Here is a 12,980-nt window from a genome sequence, read left to right as displayed (position 1 = left end):
CAAATTCTTGTCCTGGTATAACTGTTTTTCCCTTAAATCATGCTCTGCACCATGTCTGCTCTAGACATTCCTCTGACTATAAGCTACTTATTCCTTAAATCATGCTCTGTACTTGTCGGCTCTAGGCATTCCTCTGACTATGAACTAAGATATGATTATATTTTTAAAATTATATAGAAAGAAATAAATGAGCAGTAAATTATTCTTAAGGGGGTCTGCCTAGCTCTCCTTCCTCGGTTCCCAGAAGGGGTGTTACCCACAAACATCAGGACTGAATTTATGCTTCCCCTTCCTGCACTTTTCTCTCCATTCTACTCACTTCCTAGCACCCCACTCCTGGTTCTAATTGGCCCAGTTCACTCTCCACACTAACCATCAGAAAGATTGTTCTCACTTTATCTTTTCTTTCTTTCTTTTTTTTTACATTTTAATCTTTTTCTTCTTTTACTGTGAATCATAATACATATACAGAAAAGTACATAAAACATATACAATCAATTCTCATTATTCATAGTAGTTATGTTCTATAAAGCCATTATGAACACTGAATTATCAAATATGGAACCACTGCTCCTAGAAGAAATACAGGGAGTCCCTGTGAGTCTGTGACAGCATTTCATCAACCACTTATGACATAACCTTGTTTTATACGTTTTTGTTTAAAGATGGTTATTTAATATATATTGTTGAGTCATTAACATTAAATCCACAGCCAACAGCAATATAACTCATGCCGGAATGAAGCTTATCTAACACGTTTTCTCAGTCAGGCACATCGTAGCTTTCTTGCACTTAGGAAAGCTAGACAGCACTTCAGCACTACACTTGCGAGACATTATAAACAGCGAAATCAACAAAAAGGACAAAACTGTCTGGGCACAGTGGCTTATGCCTCTAATCCCAGCACTCTGGGAGGCTGAGGCAGGTGGATCATCTGAGGTCAGGAGTTGGAGACCAGCCTGGCCAACATGGTGAAACTCCATCTCTACTAAAAATACAACAATTAGCCGGGTGTGGAGGTGCACACCTGTAGTCTCAGCTACTCGGGAGGCTGAGGCAGGAGAATCACCTGAACCCGGAAGGTGGAGGTTGAAATGACCAAGATACCACCACTCCATCCTGGGTGACAGAGTGAGACTCTGTCTCAAAAAACAAAAACAAACAAACAAAAACAATTGTTGTATCTGCATCCTGGAGCCCCGATCAGTAGTGAGAGGAACAGTGCCTCAAAGTGGAGAGCAGAACCAAGGTGGCATCACAGTGACCGGCTCTGCCCCTAACTAGCTGTGACTAGAGAGAACCAAAACCTCCTGTGGCTCCCAAAGCCAAAGTCCTCACCAAGTCCTGGCCCTCGTCACCTCTCTGCCTTCATCTCCTTCCACTCCCCCACCCAAGCCTCCCTGCTCCAATCACCACCTGGCTGTTTCCGGAACATGCCAAGTACCCTCCCACCTCATGGCCTTTGCACATGGTTTTCTTTCTGTCTTCCTCCAGGTCACCCTGCCTGACCGCTCTGTCTTAAACTGCAAAGCCCCAATTCCCTACCCTTTGCCTGCTGAATTTTTCTCTTTAGCAGTTACCACCATCTAATATGCCATACAATTTACTTATTTATTTTACTGATCTCCTGTCTCCCTCTGCTGGGTGAACTCCATAAGGACAGAGATTTTTTCCGTTTTGTTCACAGCCAGCCTCCCCTCCCAAATGCCCAAAGATCTATTTCTGGCCCCGCACCTCCCATACCCCACCCTGGTTCTGTCCGCCCACCCCGCAGACCCCGCCCGCTAAGTCAGCGGCCCCACCTCTGATCTCTGGCCCCACCCCGGGCCTCACCTCCCCGGGCCTCACTCTAGCCCAGAGTATTACACAGGCCCCGCCCCTCATCTCTTTTCTTCCATCCTTCTCTCCAGGTCCCGCCCCCTGCTCGGCCATTCGCCCTACTCCTTCCCACAGGTCCCGCCCACCAGCGCAGCAGGGCCGCCCCTTCCCAATGCCCCGCCCCCTCACCGTCTCACGGGCTGGGGTTCCTGTCCGGCTCTTCCTCCTGCCCCGCCCCACTTTCAATATCTACTTCCCCAGGTCCCTCAGGTCCTGCCCCGTCCAGCACTGTGGCCCCGCGTCTCCGTGATCCCGCCCCTTGAACCCACAGGCCCCACCACACCCTCGCCTCATTCTCACCTCCTCCTGGAAGAGGCTCTGGCGGTTGCGCAGGCTACGCAGCTTGCTCTGCTTCTCCTCGTGCTTCAAGTCCTCGGAGGGCGGCTCGAAGTAGATGATGAGGTCCTGCAGGCTCAGGATAACGCCCTCAATGGGCAGCGCCGTGCCCGCCGGCGGCCCCGAGCCCCGTGGCTTCCCGCTGAAGCTGTCCAGGCTCCTACAGGGACCTCGCAGCTGTCAGCCAGGGCCGGGAACGCTGACTACCACAACCCCACTCCCGCAGGACTCCCCTAGACCCACCCGTTTTACAGAGGGGGAGAACTGAGACGCAGAGGGAAAGGCATTGGTCCAAGGTCACACAGCGGCCAAGGGGAGAGCTGGGACTGGGACTCGCTCCTGTGTAGGTACGGGGGTTCCCAGGACTCAGGGATGGAGAGGTCCAGGGTCCAGGCTCTAGGTGTCAGGGGTGTGAAAGTTGGGTGATGATCAGGAATGTGATCATGGTTGTCAAGGTCAGATTAGGGGTCAAGAGTACAGAGGTCAGAAGTTTAGAGGTTAGGGGTCATGTATATATTATTATTGTTACTTTTTGAGAAGGGTCTCACTCTCATCGAAGCTGGAGTATAGTGGCTCACTGCACTCTTAGCCCCCTGGCTCAAGCAATCCCCCCTACTCAGCCTCCCAAGTAGCTGCGACTACAAGCACATGCCACCACGCCTGGCCAATTTTTTGTGATTTTTTGTAGAGACAGGGTTTCATTATGTTGCTCAGGCTGGTCTCGAACTCCTAGGCTCAAGCGATCCACCCTCCTCAGCCTCTCAAAGTGCTGGTATTACAGGTGTGAGCCACTGCGCCCAGGCTAATTTTTTTTTTTTTTTTTTTTTGAGGCAGGGTCCCCTTATGTTGCCCAGGCTGTTCTCAAGGTCCTGGGCTCAAGTGATCCTCCTGCTTTGGCCTCCCAAAGTCTTGGGATTACAGGCATGAGCCACTGCACATGTCCCATGTATACGTTAGACAAGTGTGTGAGCATCAGAGGTAGAGATGAAAGAGGCCAGATGCGTGGACACCTGAAGCACGGGAGAGCATAGGAGTCACCCAGGCAGGGAGGTCAGGTCGCTCACTTGATGAACTGGTTGTACAAGCCGTTGGTGCTGTAGATCATGCGGGCAGCCTGGGACTCCTCCTGCTGGCAGCGGGTCAGTGACAATGCATCATCCATGTGGCCCTCCTGGTGCAGCATGGCCTAGGAGTGGAGGGACAGAGGTCTGGAGTGAGCCCAGCTGCTCGGGGCCATGACCCCCAGACCTCTGCCCAGACTTGAGTTCTGCATTTGCCCGCTACTCCCTGCTCTGCAGAATCTCACTACAAATTCCCCCTGGTTTTTCTGTTCCCCGTCACCTGTCTTCTCCACGTCTTTGATGCTGTCGCTCCTCTCTGTCTCTGTCTCTGGTCTTGCCTGTCTTTGTCTATCTCTCTCACCTCTGCCCTGCCTCTCCCCCTCTATCTTTCCATCCCTACCTCCCTCCTGTCTCTGTCTTCAGTCCGGATCCTTTCCACCTGTGCCTACTGCTGACTTAACATTCCCCCCACCAAGAAAGCTCTAATGGCCCCCAAATTTAACATGTCTCAGACAGAATGCCAGACCACCTTTCCACGAGGTGAGACCATCACGGCTGACAGCTTCATCCTAAGCCAACCTCCCCAGGAACTCATCCAGTCTGCGGCTGGAAATACCATCCACCTGCTGATGACGCTCTCGGGTCCCCACTTTGGACACGGCCCAGGCTCTGTCTCTATGCCCTTGGCTCATGTATTCAATGACAGGCCTGTTTTTGCAAACGGGCACCTCCCCAAGACTTCCTACTCAACCATTTAGCAAGCCCGTAGCAAGTGGCTCTGTTCTAGGCACTGGTAGTAAAGCCTAAGATTCTGTCCTGATGGTCCCCTAACTCGATTGATGGCACTGATATGAGAGGTAGAAAGAAATTATTTAGGCAGATAGTAAGGGCAGCAGAGTCCTCTGCAGACTTCCCTTTCTTACCACCCCCAGAATTCTTTCTTTTCTAACAAAGAGCAGCCTGAAAAATGGAGCCACAAATATACATAAACCAGCTGGAAGCTTGCGTCGGGGAATGTGCCTATAGAAAAGGTATACCTGGGGGCTAGGTTCCAACATGGAGGCTCCATCTTCCCTTTTTTTTCCCCACGTGTAGAGTAAAGGAATGGGCAACACGGTGCAGCTCAGACAGAGGACCCACTCATACAATACTCTTTCTTAGGGTGGAGGCAGCCAGAAATTCGCACCCTATGCAAACGGCATACCTGGTCCAAGCAGTCTTTCTGCCCTAGGTAAATCAGACACCTCCTCCCCACCAGCTAATCTATAAAGACCCCTGCATTTCATCATGGAGCCCCCTGCATTTCTTTTCATTTCTTTTCTTTTTTTGAGACAGAGTCTTGCTCTGTGGCCCAGGCTGGAATACAGTGGTGTGATCTCCACTCACTGCAACCTCTGCCTGCTGAGCTCAAACAGTTCTCCCACCTGAGTCTCCTGAGCAGCTGGGATGACACCCACCTTCTTCTTGAGCACGCCGAGCCGCAGGGCCTTGGGGTCTGGGGCGGCATAGGTTAGCCACAGTCCTGAGGCCACGTGCTGCACGAAGCACAGTGACTCCCCGTACTTGATCTCAGGGGGGCCCATGCCCTCCACGTCCCGCTTGGGAGCCACATCCAACTTCTCCTGCAGGGGCAGGGGACACAGGTCAGCCTCCTCTGCCTGTGCGTTTAGCAGGGGAGCCCCCCGAGGGACAGCAGAGTGCAGGCTGCACTGGGATTGAAGGGCTCCCGAGGGTGCCACAAACCCCACTGACCTTGGAGATGCGGAAGCAGAAGGAGGTAGCCTTGGTGTGGGCCTTGCTGGCGTCAACCACCACAAGGCCTTGGTCCTCAGTGAGCGCCAGGTACCGCCCAGTGGTGACATGCCGGACTCGGAGCGGCTGGCCCCAGCGCAGGTGGCTCCCACTCCAGCTGTGGAAGATGAGGGCCAGGAGAGTCAGAGGACCCCCAGTTCTCCTACAGACACTACAGTCTTTTCTTTTTTAATAGAAACCAGGAATTGATATGTTGCCTAAGCTGATCTTGAACTCCAGGACTCAAGCAATCCTCCTGCCTCGGTCTTCCAAAGTGCTAGGATTACAGACATGAGTCACTGCACCTGGCCTGGACACTATAGTCTTGGTCCAAACCTCCTCAAGCCCCCAACCCTCTTCCAGGGTTCCCCAAACCTTTCGTAGGGCCCCTAAATCTTTTTTTGTTTTGTTTTTGAGACGTAGTTTCACTCCTGTTGCCCAGGCTGGAGTACAGTGGCGCAATCTCAGCTCACACAACCTCCGCCTCCCAGGTTCCAGCAATTCTCCTGCCTCAGCCTCTCAAGTAACAGATTACAGGCATGCGTCACCACACCTGGCTAATTCTGTATTTTTAGTAGAGACAGGGTTTCTCCTTGTTGGTCAGGCTGGTTCCGAACTCCAGATCTCAGGTGATCCGCCTGCCTCAACGTCCCAAAGTATGGGGATTATAGGCACGAACCACTGCGCCGGCCAAGGAACCCTAAATCTTAATTAGGACCCCTAGTCCTCCCTGAGGAACCCCAATCCTCTCTCAGACCCTCACAGCTTCCTCAGGGTTTCCCAAATGTCTCCAGTGCCCCCAGTTTTTCCAGACTCCTAAATTCGCCATCATTGTACTCAGGACCCCCAGTCACTCCCTTAAAAAGCCCCCAAACCGACTGTTCTATGGCTGCCAGAATTCTACATCCAGTCACCTCCACTTTCTAGAACACATTCTTTACTAATGTTCTGAAACCAATTTCTACTTCATACAGATGTTTTTTGAAACTGCAATTCAAGTTCCTCTTCCATGAGTCAACTCCTTAAGAAAATGATTCCAGTTATTCATTTTGCATATTTATTACTTGAACATTATTGGACCCTGCATTTGTAGTGCTTTCATTTCTTGCCTCTCCCTGGTGTCTCCCCCAAGACCCCAAATAAAGCAATACACTGTTAAAAAAACAATAAAAGGGCCGGGCACGGTGGCTCACACCTGTAATCCCAGCACTTTGGGAGGCCGAGGCAGGTGGATCACGAGGTCAAGAGATCGAGACCATCCTGGTCAACATGGTGAAACCCCGTCTCTACTAAAAATACAAAAAATTAGCTGGGCATGGTGGCGTGTGCCTGTAATCCCAGCTACTCGGGAGGCTGAGGCAGGAGAATTGCCTGAACCCAGGAGGCGGAGGTTGCGGTGAGCCGAGATCGCGCCATTGCACTCCAGCCTGGGTAATAAGAGCGAAACTCCGTCTCAATTAAAAAAAAAAAAAAAAAAAAAAAAACAATAAAAATCAAAATTCCCCCAAACCTCCTTTTCCTCCAGGACTCCAGAGAGACTTCATTTTTCATTTTTGTTTTGATTTCCTTGTTTCTTTCGTTTTTTTTTGAGATAGGGTCTCACTCTGTAGTCCAGGCTGGAGTGCAGTAGCACAATCTCGGCTCACCTCAACCTCAGCCTCCCAGGCTCAAGCGATTCTCCTGCCTCAGCCTCCTGAGTAGCTGGGATTACAGATGTGCACCACCACACCCAGCTAATTTTTATATTTTTTAGTAGAGACGGGGTTTCACCATGTTGACCAGGCTGGTCTTGAACTCCTGACCTCAAATGATTCACCTGCCTCAGCCTCCCAAAGTGCTGGGATTACAAGTGTGAGCCACCATGCCCAGCCTTTGTATTTGTATTTTTTTGAGACAGAGTCTTGCTCTGTTGCCCAGGCTGGAGTGCAATGGTGCAATCTCAGCTCACTACAACCGCCACTTCCCAGGTTCAAGCGATTCTCCTGCCTCAGCCTCCTGAGTAGCAAGGATTACAGGTGCCCACCACACCAGGCTAATTTTTGTATTTTTAGTAGAGATGGGGTTTCACCATGTTAGCCAGCCTGGTCTGGAACTCCTGACCTCAAGTGATCTACCTGCCTCTGCCTCCCAAAGTGCTGGAATTATAGTTGTGAGCCACTGCACTCGGCCTCTTTTCATGTTGTTTGTTTTTCTGAGACAGGGTCTTGCTCTGTCACCCAGGCTGAAGCACAGTGGCAGGATCTCAGCTCAGGATCTGCAGCCTTGACCTCTTGGGCTCAAGTGATCCTTCACCTCAGCCCCAGAAAGTAGCTGGGACTACAGGTACACACCACCATGCCCGACTACTTTTTAAATTTTTGCAGAGATGGGGGTCTCAGGATGTTGACCAGGCTGGTTTTGAACTCCTGGCCTCCACTGGTCCTCTCATCTCAGCCTCCCAAAGTGCTGGGATTACAGGCATGAAGTTACCGTGCATAGCTGAGACTTTCTTCTCTCTCTTAGGCTGCTCTGATTTTCCCTCGAGACCCTTCAGTTTCTTGCTCAGATCTTCCCTCAAGACCTCTGCTCTCCTCCCAGCCTGCCAGGAGACCCCAGCCTCTCCCTGGCCCCTCCCCACTTTCCCAGCCCTACCTGATTCTCAGTGGCTCCAGCCTCCAGAGGGAGCGGGCGTGTGTGCACACAGCTCCCCCTTCATAGTAGACAAGTCTGGGAACGCAGGAGAGAGTGAAGTCAAGGGTTCAGCTCCCAGAATCTGGTCCCTAATCCTACTCATAGGGTCCCAGCCCTCCACCTCCACCCCCAGACCCCAGGCCCTCTTGTCCACAACCCAGACCTGCGCTGGTCATCACTGTCAGCAGGGGAAATGGTCAGACACTCATCCATATGTCCATGAAAGAGGCGAAGGACGTGGCCTCCCGTCACAAAGCCTGGAGAGGAGCAAGGGAAGGTGGTCACTGGGAGGCTGGAACCCCAGGAAGACCCAGGAGCCAAGAGGAAGTCAGGGGCCCTGCTCCTCCCCGAGGGAAGCTGAGGGCCGGGTTTAGGGGTTTGCAGTTGGAGGTCCGAGTTTCAGGGTATTTTAGGGCCAAGATTGAGACCTGAAGTGGGGCTATGAGACTTGGGCCATGCTTGGAGTCTTAGCATGGGAGGCTGAATTGGAAGTTTGATTTGGGGGATTTTGGTTTTTGACATTTAAAGTTCAGACTTGGGATCTGAAGCTGGGCACCTAATTTGGGGGTCTGGGTCTACAGAGCCGAGGCTGGGGGGAGTTGTGAGTCTGTGATTTAAGGCTCTGCGTTTGGACTTTTGAGGTGGGGGTCTGAGTGTGTGTGCGGTCCAAGGTTGAGGTCTAATGCTCACTGGTGTTGGATCTGAGTTCCAGGGCTGAGGTGTGGCGTTTGGGCTTAGAAGGATGATGGCTGGGTCTGAGGCTGGGTTCTGGAGTTAGGGCCCGAATTGTGAGGGTGTTTTTGTTTTGTTTTTGAGACAGAGTCTCACCCTGTTGCGCAGGCTGGAGTGCAATGGCATGATCTCAGTTCACCACAACCTCTGCCTCTGGGGTTCAAGCGATTCTCCTGCCTCAGTCTCCCAAGTAGCTCAGATTAGAGGTGCCAGTCACCACGCCCAGCTAATTTTTGTATTTTTAGTAGAGACGGGATTTTGCCAAGTTGGCCCTGGTCGGACTCCTGATCTCAAGTGACCTGCCCGCCTTGGCCCACAGACTGCTGGGATTATAGGTGTGCCTGGCCTTGAGTATTGATTTTGACGGTCAGAAGCTGGAAAGTGAGGTTGGGGGTCTGAGGCTATAATCTAGGGTGTGGTAGTCTGAGCTTTGGGGTATGACATAGGAGTGATGGGTCTGAGTTTGGGGATCAAAAACCATCTGTGGTCTGAGCCCCAGTGTGGATCTGGTTTAGGACTCTGAAGTTCGGAGTATGAGAGTTGGAGTCAGCGTGGGAATTTGAGTTGGGACTTTGATTTCAAGGATTTTGGTTTTTGAGATTTGAAGTCTGAGTCCGAGAGGTTAGAGGGCTGAAGACTGGAGTCTGGGTTTGGGGATCTGATGTATGAATTTGGGGGTCTGGGTTTGGGGTCTGAGATCACAGTCTGTGTTTATTGTTTAAGGAGCTTTAATTTTTGTTTTTGAGACAGCATCTGGCCCTCTCACTCAGGTTGCGTTACAGTGATGCAATCTCAGCTCACTGCAACCTCCGCCACTCAGGTTCAATCGATTCTCCTGCCTCACCCTCCTGAGTAGCTGGGATTACAGGCACGTGCCACCACATCCAGCTAATTTTTGTGTTTTGAATAGAGATGGGGTTTTGCTGTGTTGGCCAGGCTGGTCTCAAACTCCCGACCTCAGGTGATCCACCTGCCTCAGCCTCCCAAAGTGCTAAGATTACAGGTATGAGCCACTGCACCTGGTCACATGCTTTATATTTGATGTTTTAAGATTCGAATCTGAGTTTAGGAGACCTGGGGACTAATACTTTGGGGTCTGAGTTTGGGAGTCTAATATTTAGTTTGAGATTTGGGGGGCCTGAGCTCTGGGGGTCTGGATTTGGGGTCAGCTGGAGATCTAAGTGTGACAAGTGGGAGATCTAGGTTTGGGGTCTGAGGTTCCAAGGTTCCATTTGGGTATGCCTGAAGGGCAGCATTAAAGGTCTGTTTTGCTGGGGGTGTCTCCATTCAGGGGCAGGAGGTCTAGGGCCCTCACCCTCTTCGCAGCGGGAGCAGATGGGATTCATATTCCACAGTGTCTGCATGAAGGAAGCGTCAACCTGGAGCTCCCCACTCGCGGTCGACAGGTGCTGGGGGCCACCAGGATGTGGCAATCAGAGATGATTGTAGGGGTGGGCGAGAGTCCCAGTGTCAGAGGCCGAAATCAAGAGTGGATACCAGGAAACCAGCAGATGGGAGACAGGATCATCAGAGATCACAGATCAGGAAATGGTCAGGTCAGGCAATGGGAGATCAGAAATCAGAAAATTGGTTGCCAGGGGTCAGGAAACAGGAAATTGGGAGTCAGGACCTTGCGGATGAGAGACCAGCTAGGCAAACCCATGGCGAGGAGATGGGGGCCCCTCCCATGCGCCCCCAGACCTGGGAGCAGGAGGAACTGCGATGGCTCACCAGGTATCGCTCGGAGGAGACACTGACAAGGATGATGTCATCCCCAACTCGGACCTTTTCTCCTTCAGACCTCTGCTTGGAGGCTGGGTGCATGGTCCACCAGCAGGCCTCTCCTATGGGTGGGGGCGGAGCAGGTGGCTCTCGGGATGATGGCTTCCCAGAGTGCTCTTTTCCAGGGCTCTCCCAGCCACTAGGCCTCCCGGGCCCTTAGCCCGCAACTCTTTTATCACTGCCACCGACTTCCCACCTACCAATTCCTGTTCCCGACTTCAGACTGCCTAGCGCTCCCCAATGTTTGTCCTAGTCCCCCTGTCTGGACTGTCAAAGACTCTGCTCCGAGGCCCCCATTTGTGTCCCCAGGGTAGTCTCATGTTTGCCCCGGAGTTCTGTAGACCCTCTACTCCCTGCCTGTGGGGTCCCCTTCACACCCCCAACCTCTCCAGCGGCTGCACCTGTTGCATCCTCCTGCAGTCCCACGTCAAAGGCCAGCTTGTCCGTCATAGAGCGAGAGGTGGTGAGGCAGCTCAGATACTAGGATTGTAGAGGGATGTCAGCCTCCTTCTGGCAGGCCCCACACGCCCCGCCCCACTCCGTGCCCACACCCATCGAGGTTGCACTCACCATGCAGCTGTGCGCGTGCCGGAGCAGGATGGCATGACCATACAGGAGCGTCCTGTGTCCCCCGCCCTGGGATGACTGCAGGAGGAGGGAGGAAACAGAATAAGCACAGACCCCCTCCAGACTCTTCAGACCCCCAAGAGGTCTGGCCTAGTCACAGGTGACAAGATGCTCCCTGTAAAATACCGTGCTCAGGCCTGGAGGTAAAACAACCTCAGCTCAGACTCATGGGACTCTCTGCCTCAGTTTCCCCATATATGGAAGCAGGGACTAGGTCTCTGAGATAGATGGCTGTGGATGGGCCATTGCATATTCCGCATATTCCACTCTGTCCTCTCTGCGCCTTTCACCTTGGCTGGAAGTCACTCATGAGGACGAAGCTATCTTCTAGTTTCCCGGAGATACTCAGGACAGCCCAGGCTCAGTGGACCTCAGCCCCTCTGCTCTAACCTCCCCCACCATGCTGAGCTGCAGCCCGTGTGCTCCAGGACAGGCCCAGCAGTGGTTCCATCGGCTAACATCACCGCAGTGGTAAGACAGCTGCCCCTCCCCAGCACAAGGCAACTCGGCCCTGGGGGCGGACATCTGACTGCTCGATGTCACCATGCCTCCCATCATGGCTGTCACATGCCCATGCTCCGAGGCTGCCATGGGGGCACCATGTGATGAGGCCAGGTGATCACATGGTGGACCCACTCCTGGACCGAGGGACTCACACTTGGGATGGGGCAAGTGGGGGAGGTCCCATGCAGAGGGGAGCTGGGATCAGGGTTGGGGGAAAGGACAGGAAAGAGCAGAAAGGAGCAGGCATAGGGGACAGGGGTTCAGAAGCCCCCATCCCCTTCCTTCCTGCCTGCCTGCCTGCCTGGCCTGCTCTGGGTTCCACAGCCCCTGACAGCTGGGGTGAGGGAGGACCCTCCAGCTCTCGTGTGCAGGGTGTGGACCCGAGAGGTGGGCCTGGGGTCAGGAGGGGAGGAAGGACAGGTGACATCCAAGGCCAGACCTACCCACTTATCCAAATTGAGGGCCTGTGGGGGGCAGGGCAGAGAGAGGAAGAAGAGCAGATGGTAATCGATCCCTGGGCCCTCTCCCCCATCCCTGCCACCGTGCCCTAAATGACCCCCAGGTTCTCTTGCCCATCCCTGCCACCCTGCCCGCCCCCAGGTAGGGTCCTCACCTCCACGCCAGCCTCCACCGTGTTGGCCAGCATCTCCTGCAGGGCTCGCACGGACAGGGACTGCTCCAGGACGAAGCAACAGATAGCCAGATCGGGGGGCACATTCTGGGGCGGGTGGAGGACGTGAATGAGGGGCCAGGAGACCCCTGAGTACCATTCCCTGCCACACTCCCTCCCCTAGTCTGAATGCCCACACTCCTGACCCCACCCTCACCCCGCAGGAAAGCCCAGCCCTCTGCCACCCCTGTCAGACACACTGAATCTGCATCAACATCACGAAAATACCTCTTCTGTGCCTCCTCCCTCAGACACCTCACCTCCACCCAGACTCCATAGAAGCTTCTCTAACCCTAACCCTCCCCAGTCAAGGACCCGTGTCCCACCTAATCTCAGGAAGCCTCAGCCCCATGCCTCCCCGCTGAGACATGCTAACCCTGCTCCAAGGACAGGAAGCTCCTGTTCTGTGTCCCCCTCTGCTGAAGACCCCACATCCTCCAAAGACCCCACATCCCTTCCCAAAGGAAGTCCCACCTCCTACCTCCACCATCAGACAGTCCTCACTCCTGCCTTTTCCCTCAAACACCTCTGAACTCTGCTTCGCAGACACAGGAGGGCACCTAACCTTAAATTTTCTCCTCAGTCCCCCACCCTCTGACTCCTAAACTCAAGACCCCTCTTGCTTGGACTCTGAAACTTCCTCCCCCATCAGATTCCACATCCCCCTGCTCTGCCAGCCCTGACCCCCAGGGGATGCCCTACGCCCTCCGCAACTGAGGCCCTGTCCCATCCTCCCCCTAGCCCCACCATGGGACTCCTTCCCCTAAAACGACCTGTAATGATTCAGTCTTGTTACTTGAAAAAAAAGTGAAAAAAAAAAAAAAAAAAATCCCACCAGGCGAGGTGGCTCACGCCTGTAATCCCAGCACCTTGGGAGGCCGAGGTGGGTGGATCACCTGATGTCAGAAATTCAAAACCAGCCTAGCCAA

The 12,980-nt window shown here is 53.3% G+C and overlaps 1 protein-coding gene across 6 annotated transcripts in view; it reads right to left on the bottom strand.

Annotated features, from left to right (window-relative positions):
- Nucleotides 1-12,980, bottom strand: part of RYR1 (ryanodine receptor 1) — a 149,654-nt gene that overhangs the window by 127,872 nt on the left and 8,802 nt on the right. For all 6 annotated transcript variants that reach the window (XM_078359289.1, XM_078359292.1, XM_078359290.1 and 3 more), the window contains exons 3-13: nt 11,995-12,099; nt 10,821-10,895; nt 10,652-10,730; nt 10,200-10,312; nt 9,784-9,877; nt 7,900-7,993; nt 7,698-7,772; nt 5,028-5,184; nt 4,733-4,897; nt 3,279-3,400; nt 2,179-2,374 (exon numbers count right to left, since the gene is read on the bottom strand). In XM_078359289.1, coding sequence (XP_078215415.1) covers nt 2,179-2,374; nt 3,279-3,400; nt 4,733-4,897; nt 5,028-5,184; nt 7,698-7,772; nt 7,900-7,993; nt 9,784-9,877; nt 10,200-10,312; nt 10,652-10,730; nt 10,821-10,895; nt 11,995-12,099 — 1,275 coding nt within the window. The remainder of the gene's footprint in view (nt 1-2,178; nt 2,375-3,278; nt 3,401-4,732; nt 4,898-5,027; nt 5,185-7,697; nt 7,773-7,899; nt 7,994-9,783; nt 9,878-10,199; nt 10,313-10,651; nt 10,731-10,820; nt 10,896-11,994; nt 12,100-12,980) is intronic.

This window comes from Callithrix jacchus, chromosome 22 (assembly GCF_049354715.1).
Source record: "Callithrix jacchus isolate 240 chromosome 22, calJac240_pri, whole genome shotgun sequence".
In the NCBI taxonomy this organism is placed as follows: domain Eukaryota; kingdom Metazoa; phylum Chordata; class Mammalia; order Primates; family Cebidae; genus Callithrix; species Callithrix jacchus.
Note: the sequence above shows the minus strand (reverse complement) of the source record. Positions and strands in the feature narration are given on the sequence as shown.